Here is a 9,736-nt window from a genome sequence, read left to right on the forward strand (position 1 = left end):
TTTCCTCGCTCATTCATTCACTCATTGAAGTTGCATTCAAGCCAAATGAGAAAGCCGGTAAACACAAGCTTCTTTTAGTTCTTCTTTTATAGTGCAATATGTATACAACAAATGTCTTGAAGCGGATAAAGTGATCTATCTTATTTCTAGTGCCACCAGAAAATTCATCAAAAAAGCAGAATTACATTGAAACAAGTGAAATTATCTCATCCTGTTGGCAGGTATTTTCACATGCTTGAAGAAGACTCAGTACAAAATGAAATTACCTGTTAAGATGTGCGCACGCAGTACAAAGACTGGTATATCACTGGACTTTGTTTTTACATCCAAAAGAGATGCAAAGTTGTACACAGAGCCACTGTACCATTTGCTTGGCAGTGGTACTCAGGCAGAAAAGAGACATGGGAGAGATTAGAGGACATGCATCTCTTTGTTTTAGCTGTCACACAACTTTTGGCAGAGTAGACATTTTGAGATGTACTAGATATTTGCAAACCACAGTGCACACTAGTTTTACTCGTGTAATGTTTTCAATCATATACCAAGTTAAAAAGGGATTTATTAGCCGGTTTAATGCATTCTTAGGACATAACGAAGCAGACATTCTAATATGGTCATGTGTAAATGTGGTGTTGTTCCAGGAGCCTCCCAGTGCGAATGTCCTCACCTTCTACTGCCAGTGAACCCGGTTTTATAACAGCGCAGGGACGGACAAGTGATCAGTGAATACCATCTTCTGTCGTCTTTGGAATATCCAGACTATTGGCCTTAACCACAGTTACAGTCACACAGGGATTCACAACACAGACATAAAACAATAAATGAATACGACAGCACCCCAACCTTAGACCTTCATTGAGAACAAAGAAAAACTTGAAGAAACAGAGAGGGATCCTCCTTCCAGGACGGTCAGGCTTGCAATCGAAGCCAAGAGTGGGCAAAAAAAGTTGAAATGTTGAAACAAAATGAGCATAAACAAAACACATAGATTAAACAGGATGAGAGCGCTTGACGTAGCTGCCTAGTGCAGCTTTTGTTTATACCAATGGTCTAGGTTTTCCCCTCTCCTTTAAGGAAATATGAAGCTTTAATTTGGTTTTGAATGCATTACATTACTCTGCTTATTGTCAATCACCTGACACCAACATAAAGAAATGGAAGTCTCCGCCAGGAAATAATCCCCCAAAAACATGCTGCCTTTTACATTGTCACATCCATGTCTTCTTTGGGGTGTCTTTATTAGCTTTTACAATGGAAAGTTTGTATTTTAAAAATCACAAAGTATGCAGCTACTGATCCACTTCTTCTGTCTGTCAACTTTGACCTTTGACCTGTTGATTACTGTTCCTACATACGAGGAATAGTGACTCAGGTACAGTATGTATAACTGGGGAAAAGGATGCATCCTTGACTTCTGTTTTCATTGGCTGTTTGTATAGAAAAGCTTGTATAGTTAACGGCAAAAACAAAATAACAGTAATCCTCACTCAAGATGCAGTGATCTGTGTCTTCGTAAATATTGCTCAAACATTGATTACTAAATATCAATTATATTTATTTCCCCCCAAAGCGGATAGCATTTTGGAATAAAACCTTTTCTTTCTGCTTGTTGGACAATCAAGTGATATCAAGTTAATGAATGATTCTGTTTATCACATTGAAAAGTAACTTGAGCAAGAGAGGGTCACTGAAAATCATTTATCTTTCAAGCTTGATGACTCCATGTTGATCTCCATATTTTGTGCAATGCACATTTTTGTGATATGTTTGGTTTCTATTAAATTAAATTTCCTCACTCCTCACTCATTTTCTGTCTAGCAAGTCATTCCTGTAAATGATATCTGAAAACACTATTTGAATAGTAAAATACTGACATTTGTGTGGCTACCAGAGAACAGATGCTTATGTATAGTATGTAATATATTACTGAGAGGGAGCGGAGACAGAGGTAGTCGACATCAGCAGGTCTAAAGGAAGAGACATCAGAGCGAAGCAGGGATCAGATAGCAGAGGTGAGTTAACTCTGTTTAGTGGATCTAGGACGGGCTTGATTTCATGTTTGTGTGTGCAGACATGGGCATCAATTATATGTACTTGCAGTACTTCTATTTAATGTAGGCTATATTTAAAATAAAATTCATAATGTGAATTTTGTCATTTGCATTTGGCAGGTCTGAACAATTTATCAGGTAATGTGTAACAAGATCCTCCCAAAGACAGAATGTATTATCTTCATATATATTACATATTTTATTTTATGTATATTATATTGGCCATAAATGAGACCTTTATGATATATCAGTTGTCACAGTTAACAGAGGAAAAAAGCATTGACTGACAGCAGAGTCTTTCCATCTGAAATTAGACAGAATTTGCAAGTTTTACAGAATTAGGTTTCAAATTGTCCTCATATTGTTTTCACACAATCTTTGTGTATTCAAATCCATAGGGGGCAAAACTTTTATGTGTAATTGAGGCAATGAAGGAATTAAAAATCAGATTCCTACAGAGAACATATAGAACACATAATTACCAAGATATTGATGCAACTATGGATACAGCATGTAAATAGATTTTCTGGGATAAAAAGTCACATGTGGGCATATGACTACACTTGTATCTATATTGCTATATTGCATCATATATAAGCATGATGGTATGTAGTTAATATCAAACTTATGAAATTCCTTCATGGTAAAAATAATTGTTCGATCATAACTCCAGTTTTAATGCCTATTTGGATGTAATATGCACTTTGGACACCAGGGGCACTGCACTTTAAAGGTGTTTCCACAGACATAATGAAGGACTGCATAGTGCAAACACAAGAAGGTTAATGAAACTGCTCAGTTATTTGGACACATTCAGAATTATATTCTTCAGTCTTTATTCAGATGTCATTTGAAATTTCCTCTAAGCCGTCTGTCTCTGTTTGAAATGTTTTTCCATGGTAGTTTCTGCTCCATCTCCAACTAATTACATCAATCAGCTTGTTTCCTCTTCCTTTTGTGTTGCTGAGTGGCCTATATTATTGATTATATTATTATTATATTATTGAGCCCAGGTGAGGCAGTATTATCCAGACACAAAAGAAAGTGACTGGATTATATAATTCACAAGAGGAAATTAAGAGAATATAGTTTATTTTTTCATTAAATTTGATCTAGATGGGAGCTAGAGTTGACTCTTTTATAGTGAAATATGTAGGCTATTTCAGTTCTTGGTGTGTTGTTTCTATGTTTTCACTGAATGGCTGCTAAACAAAGATGAACTCATGGTAAAAATTAATAAACAATACTGAACAAAAAAACTAAAAAAGTTGTTCCTTTGTCATACTGGGTCTTTATGGGCCTGGTTGTTTGGCTGCTATTTTCTTACATTCATTTCATTACTGACTAAGAACAGTGACCCCTGAATTTTATCAGGAGGTTTTTCAGAAGGATGATGCAAATTTCTACAAATTACATGCATGCAAATATCATACAAAGTTCTGAGGCTGAATAAATATGCCCACATGTGATCTTCCACCACTGAATATTTACCACAGAATATATTTAGAATGGGTTCAGTAAAATACATAGCTTGATTTTTAGTTATGTATAAGTTCTTGGTGTCTACCCCATGCAGCAATCGTCCCAAATTTTGCTTTTTATCACAATTATTTCCAGAGAAATTGCTGAAAATCTGAAGATTGTCCCAATAAAAAGTGGCCACTCTGGATCTTAAGTGAACCTTTATTACTTGTAAACTATGTGGAATTAGGGCCCAAACTCTACTCATATTGGTTAAAGAATGTGTCCAAGGACAATTGACCAATTCTGAGACATAGGTGTGACGGCCTGTGTGGTTTCAGATGGAATGAGCCAGCATGGATCAGTTTTGGTACTGGCTGGACTCAGATTTGCATATCTCTTCCTGATTAAGCAACTGAATAAACATTGACTTCTAGGGAGAGTGGTACAGATTGTCTTTCTGTTTTTTGTTTTTTTAACCTGGACATGTCTGGTATTGTATGTTTCCCAAAACTGAGAAAAGCAATTCATATCACTTTATTTGGTCCACTGTGTACTAAAGCTCTTATCCAGGATCTGAGACTGTCTTTATGAGATTCATCGAACAGAATGAAGATGCAGTGGAGCCTATTTCTGATCATTCTGATGGGTGAGTACTCTATTATTGCTTCTGTTTCAGAAAAAAGTTGTAACTGCTGTTTTTTTTTTTTTGAAAGTTTACATGGCCATTTGTTGTTGGTGTTGAGTGAGAGTTGCATGCTCCAACAGGCTCTTGACCCTTGTTAAAAAACTCACTGCATCATTTCAAAAATACCTGGGTCACAATCAGGGGCGGAGCAAGATATTGTTGTGATCTCTGTCTACCCAACCATGTTATAGGTCTAAAACATAATAACTCAACAGCAAACTGCAATTACCATTAAAATTCATAACTATTATGCTACAGAAACTGCAGCACTTCCCAATGAGCTGTCAGAACAACAAAATTTGTCGTACTAATTTACCAATTCACATTCACTCACAAGTCATGTAAGTGCCTCACTATCACAGCAGCAACATTGACATTTTTTTCCTAACCTACCACACTGCACCAGTCCTAATAATTCATTTTTCTAGATTTAATCTTTGCACATTTGTCAATGACTGTGTTGATAAAGCTTATAAGAGTGAATTAGTGATGGAAAATAGTCGATGATTGTTCATAATATGTTTATTTACCTTCTGAGTAACTTTTTTTTTTTTTTACCAATATCACTACATTCCAAGGGATTCTCTTCATTGTTGCCAACAAAATCAATACAAATTCCAATGATTATAACAATGTCAGTACAGCAACAGCAGCTCATGGCAACCCTCCTGAAAAATATGTTTTAACACTAAATGCAGATGTCATTGATCTATGCACTGTATGCAACTGTTTGTAATAATTTGTGCAGTGGCTGTGTGTTGCTATGCATTATGGCTTCCTGCAGTTCTTTCTCTTGTCTACAACTTTACAACTTACAACTCTAAAAGTGAATTATTAAAGATAAATACAGTGTAATCTTTGTTTTTACAGGAGTCGTGCGCACACACACACACACACACACACACACTGCTGCTGTCCGGTGAACATGTCAGGAACTAAGAGCAATATTGATAGAGTCAATAGAGTCAAACAAACAAAACATTATTAGTAGGCTATCAAACAAAACATTTAAAATTGAGAGGAAAGAAATAAAACATTGCCAAGAAAAAAAAAAAACAGATCTGAAGAGCACAACTTAAACTTCCAGCCAGTCGGAGAAGTATCCCTGTTAAACTGTAAAAGCAACTTGTAAAAATCAGAAAAGCAAGTAGGCTACTGGCAGTCAAGGCAAAACAAAAAAAAGTTAGAAATAATTTGCTTGCAAGATTTTGTTTCCTGTTTCAACACATAAGCTTTAAGTTTTGCGCTACTTTTTTTCTCTCCTCTCAATTTCAAATGTTTTGTTTGACACTAAAGGTGTTTTGCTTGATTCTCAGAACAGAACAGACTTGGTTTTAGCTTGAAGGCCATGTGTTTTTGAGTTTATCCAATTGGCTTTGAAATAGTTCCAGATTTTTCTCAACCTATAGAGGACCATGTGAACCTTCAAGTGAAGTTAAAACATGAAAATCACCAAAATTGTCATGAGGTTTTCATCCGACAGCCATGATAGGCCCAGACAGATACCTGCATACACACACACATATAGACAGACAGTGTGTGTAGGCGCAAACATGTTTTTGTGGATGCGTGTATGCGTATCTGTGTGTGTGTGTATGTGTGTGTTCCCACTACTATCTTAAATCAAATTCAAAAGATGAATGGACTGATCACTCTCCTTAATAATAAATAAATAGATGAATAAATAAATAAATAAATGACCAAGCTCAAGTGACTAGACTCAAAACCCCATTGACCTTGACAGATATAGTAGAAGCAGCAGGTGTGACCTGAGGACTTGTGATTCCTGCACTATCAACTCCAACACTGTGCGATGTTTTCTCTGTTTTAGGTCAATGCTCCTCCTCCACATGTCAGCCACATGTGTATCACTTTATTAAAGAGGCTAAGACCTGGGATGAAGCCCAGAGTTACTGCAGAGAGACGTACACTGACCTGGCCACCATAGACAACATGGAGGACATGAAGAGGCTGATTGACTCTGCAGGAGGGGGTAATAGTGATGCAGCCTGGATTGGGCTGAAGAAAACAGGTGATCGGGAGTGGCACTGGTCTCTGCCAGGGACAGAGTACAATAAAAATGAGACAAGATGGGCTTCTGATGAACCAAATGGTGGAATAGGTAGGCCGACTGAGAACTGTGTGTGGATGAAAACTGATGGCAAATGGTTTGATATCAGCTGTGACGAGAAAACATGGTTCATCTGCTACGATGGTAGGTGTATTTAATAGTCCCACTATGTACATTCAGCCTGTCATCCTGTCTAACAGTTGCTGTACGTGTGGATGTCATACACCTCATCTGTTCATACATTTAGTTAAAATCATATAACTGTTAAGAGTGTTCATGACACCAAGTCACACTCGGTTTACACTACAAAAACTATCTATATATAAAAGTCGTTTAATCTCAGAGTTTAAAAAATATCTGTCACTGTGGTGGGATAATTTCACTCGTTTCAAGATGTTTGATTGAATTTGAAGCGAGTGTAATTTACTTGGAGTAGAGTGATCCGCCATATTCTGCCTTGTTCCAAGATATTGACACAAAGTGTTTCTAGAAAATCCCTCAAACTGCATTGGAGACAAGTGAAATGATCTCATCCCATCTGACAGTTTGTTTCACTTGTTATATTTAAGAAAAATAAGAAGATCATATGGCAGGTGGTTGTAAATATGGATGTTTTCACAAAGTACATATGACACAAGGAGGTCTGTTCACTGCACAGGAAAAAACAACACCGACAAATTCTATTTGATCGAAGAGGAAAAGACCTGGAGACAGGCTCAGCACTACTGCAGAGAAAAACACACAGACCTGGTCAGTGGGAATCAGACTTTCAACGAAGAAGTAATAAGTAAGATGAACAGTCTGAACAAATGGAACAAATCCTATGTGATCGGCCTGTTCAGAGAGTCCTGGAAGTGGTCGGATGGGGGTAACTCCTCATTCAGATACTGGGATCCAGACATGCGTGAAAATCCTCAGGGCAACTGTACCATGACCCGGCTGGCTCCACAAGGCAGATGGGACTCTGACAGGTGTAATGAAACAATGCCCTTCTTCTGCTACGATGGTGAGTTTGATCCACGAAGAAGACAACATGCACATCTCCATGCTTTGCCCCTATCAGAGTAGCGGGCTACTGGGAACACTCCGAAGTCCTAGTTGAATTTATCCAAAAGATAAAGAGGAAGTCCCACACACAAAGTCTCCTCTGTGCTGATTTATTGTGTTGACTTTTCTGTATACCATACATTTTGCAAGATGTGTTTTTTTTCTCACGTAACTGTAGGTTTATGTCTTATAGTCTCATATCATGTCTCGTAATCTTGATATCTTGATTCTCTTACTCTCAGAGTATGCTGCATTCATCAAGGTGTGTGTAAGTGTAAGACATACAAGACATAACATGAGAACAGAATAATTTAGACAGATAATCGGTTTGCGATATATTAGCCTTTTATTAAATATCAGTTATCAGCTAGTAATGCTGTCCAATGTCGATACCTCCACAAAATGTCTCTAGTTCACCTGCAGTGAAATTTTACTTTCTTCACATTTTATTTATTTAATTGTTCAGTTATCTGTTTTTGTGGATTCATTCTACATCTAAAGGCAGTAATGTGTCCCTCAGTGTCACCTACCTTTGAGTAGGTGGGTGGCGGTGTGGTGGGTCACCCTGCCTTAAAGAGCTTTTAACTCTAAAATAATTTCATTAGTCTGAGTTTTAGTGTCCCATGAAGGTCTAAGTGCTGTTTCACACCCTGACAAGAATTAGCCTGGTATCCAGCCCCTATGAATCGCAGTTTTCAGCACTCTTCGAATTTGCATGGCGACTGCGATTCATAGGGGCTGGATACCAGGCTAGACAAGAATAGAATTCTGGAAGAATACTTATTTTACTTTATTTTGGCATGAAAATGGTCAAATATAAAGACATTGAATAACAGCACAAAATATTGGTTGCACTTCTCAATTTCTTCCCCTACAGATAAAGTGATCCTGATCCGTGAGGAGAAGACCTGGGACGAGGCATTGGACTATTGCAGAGAGAAACACGATGACCTGGTCTCCATCCACGATCCTGACATTCAGGATCTTGTCCAAGAGAGAGCAAAGACGGCCGACACTCCCTACGTGTGGCTGGGAATGCGCTACACCAGCACTCTGGACTTCTGGTTCTGGGTCAGTGACGGGGCGGGCTGCTACGAGAACTGGGCCCCGGGGAACGGGACCGGAGAGTGTGGGACGGCTGCAGCCATGGAGAAAGGAGGGGGGCAGTGGGTCAGTCTGCCTGATGATAAGAAGTACAACTTCATCTGCACCAAATAGTAAGTGTTTCAATCCAACCTAAAACTCTGGTGATCTACCTTACAATTTCTGGACCCATTTTGTTGTTTTCCTGTGTATTTTTCTTATTCCCATGGATAACTGGACAAACTTAGACAATGTGGCGTCACATCAAAATATATATATATATATATGTATCTATAATCGCTAAACTTTTAGCGATCTAAAACATCAATGGTAAATGTCAGATTTTGGTGTCAGTCCATCAGAATCAAGGAGCGAAGGCTTCTTTCTAGATTCACAGTTTTTGTTCCAACGTTCAACAATCACACAGGGAGAAATCCATCGTAGAAGAGGCAGAGAGACCAGCTGCTCCACAGACAGCAGCCTCAATAGACCAGAATGCAATGCAGCCACAAGACATGCTGTGTTTTGAGTGGAGGGGCGTAACTCTTGCTTTTTCTCAGTTGGAAAAACTCTCACTCTCTTGCTGTTGCTAAGATATCGCTGTTGGTCTCCACCTACACATATAACCAACAGCTGAATGCAACAAGTTCACATCTGTTCTCTGGGGGTTGTTGAAAGGCATTCTGGGAAATGTAGGAAATCACTAACTGAACAGGAGAAAAAGAGAATTACACTTACACTTTTTCTTCTGTCTCTCTTTCCTGATTCAGGATCATCTGAACTATTTTCCCTGTCCACCCTGCATGCCAGATCGCTACAGCCAAGAAGCAGTGATCAGCTGTTGTCCCATTCAACTGTTAATGATTATTTATTTTGAGGTGTGAGGTTTTTATTGGTCTTTTGGGGTATATTTCTATCTCATTCAAAAAAATGTGTTCTCTCCTATCAGTGTGTTAGTATTTAATATGTGTGAATAAATATACCAAACCAAACTATGAGAGTATCACTGCATTATGCATAGCAATAGATGTGGAATATCTATCACTTTACATTTTAGTTAAGTTCTGATGATGGCTTTAATGTAAAATCACAATTCTGAATCAATCAAAATGTTTGAATTTCTATGTAACCAGGAAATTGATTTCTCTGATGCTGATTAAACAATTAAACAAACCATAGTGGTCCAGTCTTACTTTTTCTCTGGCTTGACTACACATTTTCTTGTGTTAAACATCTTGTGTTAAACATTTTCAGTACTGGTGTCTAATTACAGAGCGGAAATAGTAGACTGCCATGTGTGAGATAAGGAGTCTTTAAAAAGCAATAGAGTAGAAT

At 37.9% G+C, this 9,736-nt stretch overlaps 1 protein-coding gene across 3 annotated transcripts; it reads left to right on the plus strand.

Annotated features, from left to right (window-relative positions):
* Nucleotides 1-1,934: 1,934 nt before the first annotated feature.
* Nucleotides 1,935-9,420, plus strand: LOC139641038 (macrophage mannose receptor 1-like). Of its 3 annotated transcripts, XM_071515259.1 has the most exons (6): nucleotides 1,935-2,012; nucleotides 2,172-2,189; nucleotides 4,075-4,161; nucleotides 6,032-6,415; nucleotides 8,196-8,535; nucleotides 9,172-9,420. In XM_071515259.1, coding segments are annotated over exons 3-6 (765 nt in total). In that variant the 5' UTR covers nucleotides 1,935-2,012; nucleotides 2,172-2,189; nucleotides 4,075-4,121; the 3' UTR covers nucleotides 9,173-9,420. The 3 variants fall into 3 exon arrangements, with proteins under 3 accessions (XP_071371360.1, XP_071371358.1, XP_071371359.1); XM_071515257.1 differs by lacking the exons at nucleotides 1,935-2,012; nucleotides 2,172-2,189; nucleotides 4,075-4,161 and adding an exon at nucleotides 6,930-7,277 and having other exon boundaries at nucleotides 6,295-6,415; XM_071515258.1 differs by lacking the exons at nucleotides 1,935-2,012; nucleotides 2,172-2,189; nucleotides 4,075-4,161; nucleotides 9,172-9,420 and adding exons at nucleotides 6,930-7,277; nucleotides 8,829-8,951 and having other exon boundaries at nucleotides 6,295-6,415.
* The last annotated feature ends 316 nt before the right edge of the window (nucleotides 9,421-9,736 follow it).

This window comes from Centroberyx affinis, unplaced genomic scaffold (assembly GCF_046629955.1).
Source record: "Centroberyx affinis isolate AG114_WGS23_722 - 3 ecotype Tasmania unplaced genomic scaffold, CSIRO-AGI_Caff_v1 ptg000334l_1, whole genome shotgun sequence".
Taxonomy (NCBI): Eukaryota; Metazoa; Chordata; class Actinopteri; order Beryciformes; family Berycidae; genus Centroberyx; species Centroberyx affinis.

Excerpts from the sequence above, each read along its gene's own strand:
- LOC139641038 (XM_071515259.1), top strand. The coding sequence starts at position 4,122 with ATGAAGATGCAGTGGAGCCTATTTCTGATCATTCTGATGG. Across the intron at positions 4,162-6,031 it reads ATTTCTGATCATTCTGATGG|GTCAATGCTCCTCCTCCACA; the intron begins GTGAGTACTCTA and ends TCTCTGTTTTAG. Across the intron at positions 6,416-8,195 it reads ATGGTTCATCTGCTACGATG|ATAAAGTGATCCTGATCCGT; the intron begins GTAGGTGTATTT and ends CTTCCCCTACAG.